This window comes from Macaca thibetana, chromosome 9, assembly GCF_024542745.1.
Source record: "Macaca thibetana thibetana isolate TM-01 chromosome 9, ASM2454274v1, whole genome shotgun sequence".
Lineage (NCBI taxonomy): Eukaryota > Metazoa > Chordata > Mammalia > Primates > Cercopithecidae > Macaca > Macaca thibetana.
In genome coordinates this window covers 120,773,031-120,785,788 of record NC_065586.1, presented here as the reverse complement: position 1 = coordinate 120,785,788, position 12,758 = coordinate 120,773,031, and the positions used below count along the sequence as shown (strand labels likewise).

At 50.1% G+C, this 12,758-nt stretch overlaps 2 protein-coding genes across 6 annotated transcripts in view; one reads left to right on the top strand and one right to left on the bottom strand.

Annotated features, from left to right (window-relative positions):
* Positions 1-12,758, bottom strand: part of ABRAXAS2 (abraxas 2, BRISC complex subunit) — a 943,775-nt gene that overhangs the window by 116,392 nt on the left and 814,625 nt on the right. The window lies entirely within an intron of this gene.
* Positions 1-12,758, top strand: part of FAM53B (family with sequence similarity 53 member B) — a 255,921-nt gene that overhangs the window by 26,545 nt on the left and 216,618 nt on the right. For all 5 annotated transcript variants that reach the window (XR_007728722.1, XM_050803753.1, XM_050803751.1 and 2 more), the window contains exon 2: positions 10,775-11,026. Coding sequence is in view for 4 of the 5 variants with exons in the window: in XM_050803753.1 (XP_050659710.1) it covers positions 10,949-11,026 (78 nt within the window). In the remaining variant the exon portion in view is untranslated. The remainder of the gene's footprint in view (positions 1-10,774; positions 11,027-12,758) is intronic.

Sequence of the window (12,758 nt, the reverse complement as noted above, 5' to 3'; positions counted from 1 at the left end):
CTCACCCCATGGATATGTAAGAGGGGGGCTGGTTCTGCAACACCACCTCCTCCCTACCTCTGTCCCACCCATTGCAAGAATGTCACTGTGGCCTGCTTCTGACTCTGCTTTATGGAAGGTCATAGCCAGGGCACTCGATGGCAGCACGTAAGGATTTGGCCTTTGCCTTTGTCCAGTTTCCTGGACCTTGAACTGCATATCAGGTCTGAGTGGGACTGGAAAGGCCAGCATAGCAGTTGATCCAAGACGGGCATCATCAACTTACTGTCTTTTCTCATAGTTCATTCAGCACCTTCAAATCTATTGATTTTCATGCTCTCTCCAGAGCTGCCATTTGCCTATGACACGTGAGGAAACTGAGGCCCAGAGAGGCATAAAGACCTGGTGAAAGCCACATACCTGATATGTGACTGCAGTTGCAGTCTCACTAGTCAGAAACAACTTATCTGGCCCAGCATCCCATTTGACACGTGAGGGAACTGAGGCTCCGAGGAGGGAAATAACTTGGCAAATTGGGCAGAGCCAGTAAGTGGCACTGTCAGGCCCAGAGCCCCCATCCCCTAAGTCCTGCTTGATCCACCTAGGCCACACAGCCTTTTGTTTGGGTCTTTCCATTTTTGTTTTTAAATCTTTTTTTTTCACCCCTCTTCTGTGGGTTTTTAGTCATGGTTTGAGTAAATTCAGTATACTTGTAAATAGGTCCGACTGAAGAACAGGTCATGGTTGTCTTAGGCTAAGTGGCTTAACATGATAGTAGATTATCTTTGGGGCCTGCTGCAGTCTCCTCATTGTCCTCTGATTCTCTTCCCATTCTTTCCCTTCCTCTGGTTTGGAGCAGAAGGCGGCATCTAGCTCTGTGGCCACTCGGTAAGTGTGAGTTCTCCTCTCTCCGTGCCTCTTGTCCCTGTCTTCTTCCTTTTGAGTGTATCATGCAACGTCCAGTCTAGAGCAAGCTCTTCTTTCATAGTGTTTGTGGGTTAAAAGTACATGAGCAGTCGTGAGAATTACGGGAGTGCGTATAGGAACCTTGTCTGTCAGTTATTTTTCACTGATAAATGAACTCTTGACAAGTCATGCATGCAGTTGGCTTCAGTTTCAAGAAACTACATGGGCTGTCTCATTCCCATGTTCAGATTTGTTTTGGCTTTTTGGATCTCAGCACTTTTATGTCCCTGAATAATGTCATTCCTCCCCCTCCTCTTGAAATGTTATTTGCTTTAAAAAGAAAATCCCTACAACATTGAAAAGTCCAGGAGAGCAGAGTTCCGATTTGGTTCAGCAGCTCAGTTTACTGTTTTGTCTTGTTTTGCTTTCCCCCCTTACATTAAGGAGACACATAGGGGAGCTTGGGCCACTTTGTTCAGCCAGGGACACAGGTCAAGTCTCTTTCAAGCTGTGTAGTGTGACTCCCAGTCCTTCCCCAAGTGTGGCCTTTGGCAGCCTTTGATTACCTGAAGGACTAGATCAGGGAATATGTTTTAGCCCCAGTTACTGAAGAAAGCACCTCCAAGGACACACCTTCCTGTGGAGGGAGGGGTGAGTATGCCCTCTCTGTCTAGGGACAGCAGGTGCTTCATGCCTGCAGCCAGCCACTCTCACTCGCCCTGCTGAATGTCCACCAGCCCACTTGCAGGAGCGAGGTGCTTGGAGGACTCAAAAGCATATTCTTGGCCCCTAGAAGCTAATGCTGTAGCTGTGAAGACGAGATGCTTTTATCCAATTTATAAGCATTTAATAAGGGTCTGTGCCCTGCTAGGAATTGTGCCTGCCTAAGGATTTCAGTGTTTTTAGGGATATTTTTGTAGTGCCCCACCTACAGGGTGTTACCTCCCTAACTTATAGCTGAGGCGGGCAGAACAAGGGTGACTTCTTACCTGTTACAAAGGCAGAAAGCTGAGCAAAGTTACAGAGCTCAGTCAGGGCCCTGCAGCTCCTCTGGGACTGAGCTAGGCTGAGCGTGGACTCAAGTTCAGTGCTCTTGCTGTGATACTGACTTAGCAGATAGGCATCAGTCAGGTTGCTGCTGTGGGCAGGCTGTGTGCTGAGGCCACAGGATGACTGAGGGAGGGCCACACCTAGGCTGCACATGTGGAGGGGAGGGCTCCTCACAAACAACGTGGAAATGAACTTTGAGAGAAGGGCAGGGTGGCTGTGGTGGAGGCAGAGGCAAGAGGCACAGGACCTGGGGAGATAGGGACAGATGGATACAGGTTCCAGCTGGGGTTGCAAGAAGCCATTGTGACTCCCTGCAGGCCCAGAAGCACCCTGAGCTTCCTGGGAGACACTTCACCCTTTGCAAGTTATCCAGCACGTCTGTACATCCATGCAGTTAAAAATGGAAAGTGATGACTTCCTGTCCCACTTCTACCCTCTCCAAGATACTCGTCATCTGCCCATTTTTCCTGCCTGCAGTGGAACCCCTAATACCATGTTTCAACATCAGTTCCAGAAGGTTGATGTTTGGCTGGGACACCTTAGGATGGGCTGTATTAGAGAGTGTGTATATTGCAAAATTGGTGCCTGCTTTGGCATTTGATCATTTAGCTGACAAATCAAGTACTGAAGGGATGATTAACAATGAAACTTAAAGATCCTGGAGTAGTGGGGTCCAGGTGTTAAGACAAAGACTTTGGAGTTCAGTAGATGTGGGTTGAATCTTTGTGCCTTGTTCACAACTGGGTGACCTTGAGCCTGGGCTTCAGTTTCCCCCTCTGTAAAATGGGATAACAGTAGCGCCCTCTGACAGGGATACTCTGAGGTTGCAGTAAGCACAGGGCCTGGCCCTGTTGCTATGGCTAGTATTTTCCTCGTGCTGCGTTAAAAGGTAGGCTCTGTGTCACCTGTTACTTCTGCACTAGCAAAGTACTGATGAAAGGGGTTTTCTTTGCCTCTTTTTTTCTGTGCGTTGAGGGTGGTGCCGGCAGGTCTGTCTGTCTGTTGTTTCTCAGTAGGACCTGAAGATATGGGAACCCCGGCTGCGGGGTCGTTGAAATGTTCACTATAGTATGGAAGCTGCACATTCGTGGGCTCTGTCCTCTGGTTGAAACGCCAGACTGTCTTTCCAGTATCAACTTAGTCTGGGAAAGTAGAGGCCCTGGATAAAGTTCTTAGGCAGCTTTTAACTTTTATCCTTTAGACTCAGATGACTTAGTTAGTATATAAAATCAGCGAGCGGAATCGTCCCCAAGCAGATTAAAGCCCTTTGTCTTGGTGGATATGAAGCTTGACTGCAGCATTCGGCTCTTCTCGGAACCCTTCTTGCACTTTTGGGTTGTCACAGAATTTGGCAGGAGACAACATGACCCACTAAGCAACACCCTTCCCCAAATGTTCATATACTTGCTTCTAGATTCTGTCTACAGATGGCTTTTGTCACACCAACAACTGAAGCTACAAAAGTTTCAAAGTGCACAAAGACCTTGCGGAATTGCTGTCTTTCCCTCCCATTTCCTTTGCTGAATGGGAGGGGGAAATGGAAGCTCTGAGAGCAATGGCTTCCGTGAGCCACCAGGAAAATCACTGTCAGTGGCTAAGTTCATGTTTGGGTTTTGATCTGAGTCCTCTTTTTAAGGTGGTAAAATTAACTGAAACTAACGTGTGCGAGTAGTAAGTACAGACTAAATAAAGACACTAAAAGAAGGAAAAACTTGTCTTGATGATTTCTAGTATGGTCAGTTTCTTTTAAGGGATAGCCCTTCAAAATGCATTACAGAGCATTTGGTAAACTCCTCCAATCTTCTTAAGATTTATATAGGATTGTAGAGTTTGCAACACTTTCTTGTATGTATTAATTCGTTAGCATGCAATCCTCTTTTGAAGTGGATGAGCCAGGTGGGGCTCCCACTTGCTGGAAGCTGAGAGTCCCAGGCTACAGTGATAGCAGACAGCTGTGTTCAGTGGTGGCAAACAAATGAAGACACATTGAAGACTGTAGAACAAAAGCAAGAACATTTCATGTTAGCAATAACTTGTGTGAGAGCAAAGCTTTCTCCCCTGTTTCTGTGGTGTCAGAGACAGAGTGGCCTGGGGATTTGAATCCTGGTCTTGCCCCTGCTAGCTGTAGGATATTGGGCAAATGACTTGATTTCTTTTCTTGGAGCCTCAATCTTCCCATCTGGAAAATGTGCATGCTGCCAACCATAATGCCTGTTCATAGGAACGTGAGAGGATTAGCTGAGAAGAACCCAGCCTCTGGTGGATGCCCAGGGAGAGGGGAAAGGAGGTGAGGGTGGAGGGCTGTGGCTAGAAGTGTGGCTGTGTGGGGCACATGGAGGTGGAGGTAGGCTCTGGGCCTGGGGCGTCTTGCTGACCACGGCAGCAGCCACCTGTGTGTGTGCCCTCCCACCCATAGGCCTTGCTTTGGGCACAATGCTGGCGAGTTTGGGGCTGTTCTTGGGCAGATGCACTTTAGAGGTGAGGACTTGGGAGGTGGGCAGGGGCCCTCTGCCACCTTGTCTGCACCCAGGGAGCATACACATGGATCAATGGAAAGTCTGACCTTGCTTTTTGCTCTTTTCAGTGGAAATCCTGGTGAAGATGATTCATTGAGTAGGGGCTCCTGGGGTTGAGTCAGAGAGCACTGTGTCCCCATGATCAGGTTGGGGTGCCAACCAAGGGGAGATCCTCACCCAGCCCTCCTTTGGCAGATACTGGGTAGCCCTAGCTGTGTATGGAGGCAGGCTGGAGGCCCCCTATCATGAGCACTGCCCAGGGAGTCACGGGAGAGAGGTGGGAGGTGAATGCGGGGACTGGGAAGTGACAATACAAGACTTAAATACAGGGCAAGGAAAACTGCAGTCGAGATGCAAGGATGGTGCCCGATGAGAGTGCGGCCCACGATTGCTACTTGTGCAAAGGGGAATGGACACCAATGCCTGGCCTTCTCTGTGCCGAGCTCTTTTATATGTGTTTTCTTATTTAAATCTCCCAGCAGCCCCAGGGCAAAGGTATTATCCTCACTGTGTTTATTTAATTAATAATAATAATAGTAGTTACTATTATTTTTTGAGACAGAGTATTGCTCTGTGGCCCAGGCTAGAGTACAGTGGTGTAATCTTGGCTCACTGCAGCCTCTGCCTCCCAGATTCAAGTGTTTCCTGTGCTTCAGCCTCCTGAGTAGCTGGGATTACAGGCATGGACCACCATGCCCAGCTAATTTTTATATTTTTAGTACAGTTGGGATTTCACCATGTTGGCCAAGCTGGTCTTGAACTCCTGACTTCGAGTGATCCACCAACGTCAGCCTCCCGTAGTGCTGGGATTACAGGCATGACCCACTGCACCCAGCTTAATTATTTCTTTTGATACAAGATCTCCCTCTATCACCAGGCTGGAGTGCAGTAGCATGATCATAGCTCATTTGTAACCTCAAACTCCTGGGCTCAAGCGATTTTGCCTCAGACTTCTGAGTAGCTGGGACTACAGGCATACACTCCCACGCCTGGCTATTTTTGTTTTAGTTTTTATTTTTTGTAGAGATGGAGTCTTGCCGTGTTGCCTAGGCTGGTCTTGAACTCCTGGTCTCAAGCAGTCCTTTTGCTTCAACCTCTCAAATGCTGAGATCACTGGTGTGAGCCACTGTGACGAGCCTCACCCCCGTTTTAAAGATGAGGAAACTGAAGTCAAGTGATTTTATGGCAAAGGCCGGGGCTGCCAAATTCCACAGCACACACACGTTCCCCCACCTCCCCTTGCACATGGTCTCCCTGGTATAATCAGTGGGCTTTAAAAAAAGTTTTAAAAATTTATATGTAGCCTAATACAGTCTTTTGGTGGTTAGTTCTATGAATTTTGATAAATGCATAGATTGGGATTTTTTTTTAATTTTTTTATTTTTTTGAGACGGAGTCTTGCTCTGTCTCCCAGGCTGGAGTGCAGTGGCGTGATCTCGGCTCACTGCAAGCTCCGCCTCCTGGGTTCACGCCATTCTCCTGCCTCAGCCTGCCAAGTAGCTGGGACTACAGGCACCCGCCACCATGTCCAGCTAATTTTTTTGTATTTTTAGTGGAGACGGAGTTTCACCGTGTTAGCCAAGATGGTCTCGATCTGCTGACCTCGTGATCTGCCTGCCTCGGCCTCACAAAGTGCTGGGATTACAGGCGTGAGCCACCGTGCCCGGCTGGGATTTATTTAAAAAAATTTTTTTTTTTTTTTTTTGGAGATCATGTACACTCATGCAGTTACAGGAAATAATACAGAGAAATCTCACATACCCCTTACTCACTGTCCCCTAATGGTAACATCCTACCAAACTAATGCAGTATCACAAGCAGAAAATTGTCACAGATACAGTTGAGACAGAGTATCTCCATCTCCAAGGATCCCTCCCGCTGCCTTTTCCCAGCCATGCCCATTTCCCTCCTGCTCCCACGCCCCATCCCCAACCCCTGACAGCCATTCATCTCTGCACTAATTCTATAATTTTGTCATTTTAAGAAAGGGATATAAATGGACTCCTAGAATAGTGAGCCTTTGGGGACTGGCTGTTTCACTCTGCATGAGTCTCTGGAGGCTCATCCAGGTTGTGGCGTGTGTCTCTGGTTGATTCCTTTTTATTGCTGAGTAGTATTCCACAGTGTGGCTGTGCCCTGCCACATTTTGTTTAATTATTCATTGAGCGAAGGGTCTCTAGAGTATTTCCTGGTTTGGGCTGTTATGAATAAAGAGCTGTTACAAACATTTGTGTGTGAACGTAAATCTTAATCTCTCTGGAATAAATGCAAAGGAGAACTCTTGCTGGTAGTTGTTTGAATGGGCATTTGAAGGGGTTTTTTAGGGGATGGAGGGGCAAGGCACTGGTGGGAAGTGCAGACCTGGGTGCTGGCTCACCAGGGTTCACATCCCAGCTTTGAACCCGGACCCTGAGTGAGTTGCTGTATATGGCTGTAAAATGGGGCTAATTCAACCTGGCTTGTGGCTAATGTGTGTAAAGTGCCTGGTAGCTAGTAGGTGCTCAATAGATAGAAGTGATTCTTGATATAGGTTAAGAGAAAACCCACTAGACCATGGCAGGGTCTGTGTCCCAGAGGTGGCCTGTGGGAAGGCTTTGCGAGGCTTCCACCTTGCCCCCTGTGGGATCACCCAGTTATTGTCTTTTTCCTGGCCGCGCCCCCGGCTTCTCTTTGAGAAGACCCTGACCGTGTTTGCAGACTGGGCTCGAAGTCTCCGGCCTGGTCCTGGCATTCCCCAGTGAAGTTGGCCAGGCCAGGCCCACGGGTCATAGGAATCCCAGGAAATTCTAGATCGTGCTGGGCTCTGCTGGTCTGGATTCGCCTCACAAATTCTGAGAACCTGCCCAGATCATTTCAGATGTTGCTACAATTTAGCTCGATTCCGGAAATGTGTTTTGAGCTGTTAGGGTATGTGAGGGATTGTGGTAGGTGTTGCAAAGGGTTCAGAAAAAATTGCTCGCCTAACAGATCAAAGCAGCCAACTCCAGCTTCTAATTTCCTTCAGGAGCCCCCACAGCCACAATGATAAGGTCTCCACTGAGTGTGACATTCGGAGCCCTGGGTCTGGTTTGAGTCTCTCTCTAGCTGCCATCCTGCTGCTATGCCCTCTGCGTGCCCTGTGTGCCAGCCACCAGCGTTCTCACCATTCCCATACTCTGAGGCTGGCCCGGCGCCACGCCTTGCTTACACCCTTCCCTCTGCCTGGGTGCCCTGCCCTTCCTGATGAAATCTTGCCTGTTTCTTAAGAACTAAAAGTACCATGGGCGGATGTGGGATGGAATATTCAAACCTCACATAGGGTTGGACGTGGTTCCTCTCCAGAACCATCATTCCCTTCTCCAGGCAACCACTGTGTGGGACCATGCTGGACTCTTTGTTTGTTTGTTTGTTTGTTTGTTTTTGAGGCGGAGACTCACTCTGTCGCTCAGGCTGGTGGACTTGGCTCTTCTTGCCTTTGTCACTTTATAGCATTTCTTGGAGATTGTTTCATATCTGTACAGTTTGAACTGGCTTATTATAGTATTTTTGAAGGCCACATGGTATTCCCTTATGTAACAACACCGTAATTTATTTAACCAGTTCGCCTTGTTTGCAGGCATCGAGGTTGTCCCCACTCTTGGGCTCTTACAGTGCAAAGGAGTCTCTTTAAAGCCTACCTCTGACGTCTCGTCCCCCTTTCTGCCTGCCTCTGAAATGTGTTGGCTGGGTCACTGCACTCTCTATGGGACCTCCCAGGGCAGGGATTGTGCTACACCTGCCTTCTCCTTTCCATGCCTGTCACATGTGCTGACCACCCAGTTGCCCATGCGCTTTTGGTGCTTCTGCTGCCTCTCTGAGCCCTGGCTCCTTGTCGGGACTCTGCTGGGGATGGAGCTGGAGAGAGCTGGGCTGCCCCATCTTTGCCTCGTTCTGGCTTCCTGCTTTGTGCAGAGCTGTGTCTGGATGGGCTGATGTGTTCCCATGGCGACAGACTTCCACAGTTTCATTCTTACCGGCCTCCTCCTACTTCACCAGAGGGATGGGCCATCATATAGCCAGGCCCTTATTGACAGAATTTAGCTCGTTTCTCTTTAAACACGTTTGAGAGGATGGCCGCTTGGGCGTCCATTGCCGAGAAGAGGATCTGGATTCCCGCCTCCCCCATGAAACTGCTAGCAGTAGCTGCTGTTGATTGAGCACTCACCTGGATGAGCGAGGCAGCGTGCAAAGGACTTGGGCTCTGTTTTCATCAGATACAGTAACCTTGTGAGGCAAGCACTGTTTTCCCTGCTGTACAGAGAGAGAAACTGAGGCTCTGAGAGTAACTTGGCAAAGGCCACTCAAACAATGTATTTCAAGAGCTGGGATTCCAACTCAGTTGTGCTTGACTCAGGATCTGAGCCTCTGTAGCTACTGAACTCACCTGGCTTCCTAGAGAGGATGGAAATGGGGGAGGAGGGAACGGGCAGCTCACCTCCCAGGCCTTGTGCCTAAGGCTGGCTGCCTGAGAGCTGAATTGGGGTTCACACACAGAAAGATGATGGCTGCCATTAGGCCTCCTCCACTGAGGAGACACAAAAGGCTGCTTTGAAAGGCAAATCCAGGAGCACCTCTCTGGCCTGTTCCTGAACCCAGCTGCCTGGCCAGAACTTGCAGGAGTGGTCTGAAACTCTTTCCTTGAACAGACCACAGTTGGTCAGAACGTGTCACTTCTAGATTGATGTGGTGGTGTTGAACCTGTGCACCAGATCTCTCAATGAGACCTGGGAATCTTCAGCCTCCCCTGGGCTCTCTTCCTGAACAGTCAAGCTTTGGAACATGTATTGATTTCCCTCCTCCCCTTCTCTGCTTTTGCACTTTGGATGAACCTTGTTTTCGAAGAACAGTAGAAGGTAATTTTCCTGTGCTTGCCAGCTGGCCTGTAATTGAGCAATTTCAATAACACCCACTGTAAAGTCTAATTGAAGTAAACAGGAAAATATGATTTACAATCTGGACAGCAAGTAAATACCAGGGTGCAATTAATTTTTACACAGAGCAGCAGATTCTAAAACGTTCTCCTGTGTTGAGCAGTTTGTTTCTGATTACAGATTAGGAGCTGCTTTTCTATTTAATACTATTATCATCATTCTTTTTTACTTTTTGGTGGTGATCCTCAGGTTCCTTGTATCTGTGTGACTTTCTTTGAAGGTTTAGCTGCATGGGGAAATAGAGACGTGAGTTTGTAAGGAGGGATTTTTCAAACCTGAACTGAAGGCTGCACTCTTTCTTCATTTACTTGGTGGGAAATGGTGGTGGGTTATCGGAGAGGGGCTGCGGATAGGCTGTGCACAATGGCAATGCTGAGTGGGTCCCATCACTGCTGGAAGCTCACTTAGTTTAGTTCTTTCTGGGGAAGATGACAAAGCTGTGAAGGCCCCCAGTGTTACAAAGATGTTGATGTTGAAATGTGGCACTTCCAAGGACCAGAAATGTATGCCTTTTTTTTTTGGTGGGGGGACGGAGTTTCACTCTTGTTGCCCAACCTGGAGTGCAGTGGTGCGATCTTGGCTCACTGCAACCTCTGCCTCCCAGGTTCAAGTGATTCTCCTGCCTCAGCCTCCCAAGTAGCTCCAATTACAGTGCATGCCACCACACCCAGCTAATATTTTGTATTTTTAGTAGAGATGGGGTTTCACCATGTTGACCAGGCTGGTCTCGACCTCCTGACCTCTGGTGATCCACCTGCCTCAACCTCCCAAAGTGCTGGGATTACAGGCATGAGTCACCATGCCTGGCCAAATATATGCCTTTTTAAATGGACCCTCCTTATTGTTCCAGTAGCTTCTGTTCATAACTGGGTGGAGAAGGGAGCCAGCATGCTGACTGCTGGCCCCCTGCTGCCAGTTGGCTGCCTGAGGGCCGACCCGTTTGGTGTTGGATGTGGGGATGAGGCATGTTCTGACCCTTGGCCTACTTTAATGCATCCTGGTGTGTGCTAAAGCTGCCTGTAAAGCCAGCTCAGTGGTAAGATGTCACGTGACTTGAGTATGCTGCAGGGACAGCAGATTGTTAGCCACCCAGACCCTGAGATAGATCTTAAAGGTATCACGTGGCTGGACCCCAATCTGTTGTTCTACCCACCAGGCCATTTTACAAGTGAGGCAGCCCAAGGCTGGCATGGCAGGGGTGTGGGGAGCTCTGAGAAGGTAACTCTGGGCCTTGGTGACTCTCCCTGAGTACATCTCCTTTAGCAGAGAGGTGGTTCCAATCCCCTGGGGTTTCCAGTACTGTGAGAGGGGTGACTCTCAGGGCCTTGGTCTTTCTTAGTCCTGAATCCTTTTGCTTTTCTTTTGTCTTTCCAGGGAGTTGACCACACTTGGCCATTTCCCAGAACGGCCCCACCCCAAGGGTGAGCGGCCAATGAGGAGCTGTTTCTGCTGACATCAATTTCCCAGGAGGTACCCAGCCCAAGTCTGCCCAAGTGAAGATGGCTGATACCCACCCTGGGATGGAGCCCAGCGCCTGAGGCCCTTATCATGGTGATGGTCCTAAGTGAAAGCCTCAGCACCCGGGGAGCTGACTCCATCGCATGTGGGACCTTCAGCCCTGAACTGGTGAGGACCTGGCAGGCTTCCTGCTTTCCCTGACCATTTCTGAGGCCTGATGTACAGATAGGGCTGTGGACTGAGCACCCAGGCTTAGCAAATTGAGTCCAGAGCCCCCAAGAGCAAAGCTCTGTGAGGCGTCCTGGGCTGGGGCGACAGGGCACAGGAGCAGAGTTTGACTGACAACTCGCTGGAAAGAAGGAAGTCAGCTCAGATTTGAGGTCATCTGGTGAATGAGGAGGGGAGGCTATCCCCTGGTAAATAACAGCAAGTGTGGTTCTGCAGCCTGCCAGGCCAGGACTGACATTCCTTCTGTCTCCACCCGTTAAGGGGAGGTGGTTTCCAGAGAGGGGTGGTGCCCTGAATGGGGGCTAAGATAAGCCTATCCCTCTGAAGGGTGGTGCTGCCTCAGGAACGTCAAGAGTGGGAGACGATGGGGAAAGACGGTGTGGTGAGCTATGGCAACAGCCACCCTCTGCCAAAGGTGGTTCACCCTGGACCATGTGGTGGACTAGTGCAGAGAGGTAGCTAACTCGGCCTTCTTAGACTGCAAGCAAGCCAACCTTCAATAGCTGAACCCTGTCAGCAGACCTGTCCTTCGAAGCCCAGTTCTCAGATGTGAGTGGGGGCTGCTCGCCTGTGGAGGGAGCGGGAAGCCACGCTCAGTCATAAGCAGTCTTGTGGAGATGGGCGAGTCTTCGGAACTCTCTGCAGCTTCTGTGGTCAGGAAGGCCCAACTGCCCAGGGTTGCCTCACCCAGGACCCCTCCTGGCACCCTTCACAGCCCCTCGCGAGGACCCACGCTAAGCCTCCTTGGTGGGCCGCCTTCCCCTATCTCATGCCAGTGAAACCAGACCTTGAGCAGATGAGACCTAGGTCTCTGCCTGTGTCAGGAGCTTGGGAAAGCCACCGAGATCTGTATTCTTTTCGCAGGCCTCACAGAGCGCCTTCCGTGTGTTGGGCACTAGGCTGGAGGAGTTTGGGGAACAGGATGAGCCAGAGCCAGGCCCTGTACTTCTCACCCTTGAGAAGCTCTGGGTCTAGAGAGAGGGTGTCTGGAGAGCTGTGAATACAGTGACAACTTGAGGTTCCCATGGACAAGAACTCGCAGCCGAAGCCCACGGGAAGCCCAGGGCGTGTAGAGGAGCAGGGCAGCCTGGCTGTAGCACACCAGGGAAGGCCTTGCAGAGCAGGGATACTTGATTTGGCCTTGAAGGGTGAGAAGAAGTGGCTTAGAAACCACTGGGTCTAGCCTCCTCGTTTTACAAATGAGGCAGCTGCAGCCTGGAGCAGGCAGTAACTGCCTCACTGGCTGCACCTCCCCTTTCCCTCCAACCCCTCCAGCCCCACTTCCTGAGCCTGCGTTCAGGCCTCTGCCCACTGCCTGGTGTCTGGACGCCAGTCTTGGCGGCCCTCCCTCAGTCAGGTCTCTCCAGCCCTTACCAGGCACGACACTGGTGCACTCTGCTCATGGCCCTCAGCCTGTGAGGTCTCCCTGGGGTGTCACCCCCAGCTGCAAGGGTAGGGACTCAGCTTTGCTTCTCCCCATGGCCCCAGCACTACTGGGGCAGGGCAGACAGCAGGCACCTGAGGTGTGTTTGCTCGATGGCAGCCTTGGTCACTGCAGCAAGGAGTAGAGCTGCTGTGACCATTCGGCTCTTCTGCCACTACCCCGTTCTTTCCAGTTCATATTTGCTATGTAATGTGATTACTTCTTACCAGCCCCACTGCCACCACCCTG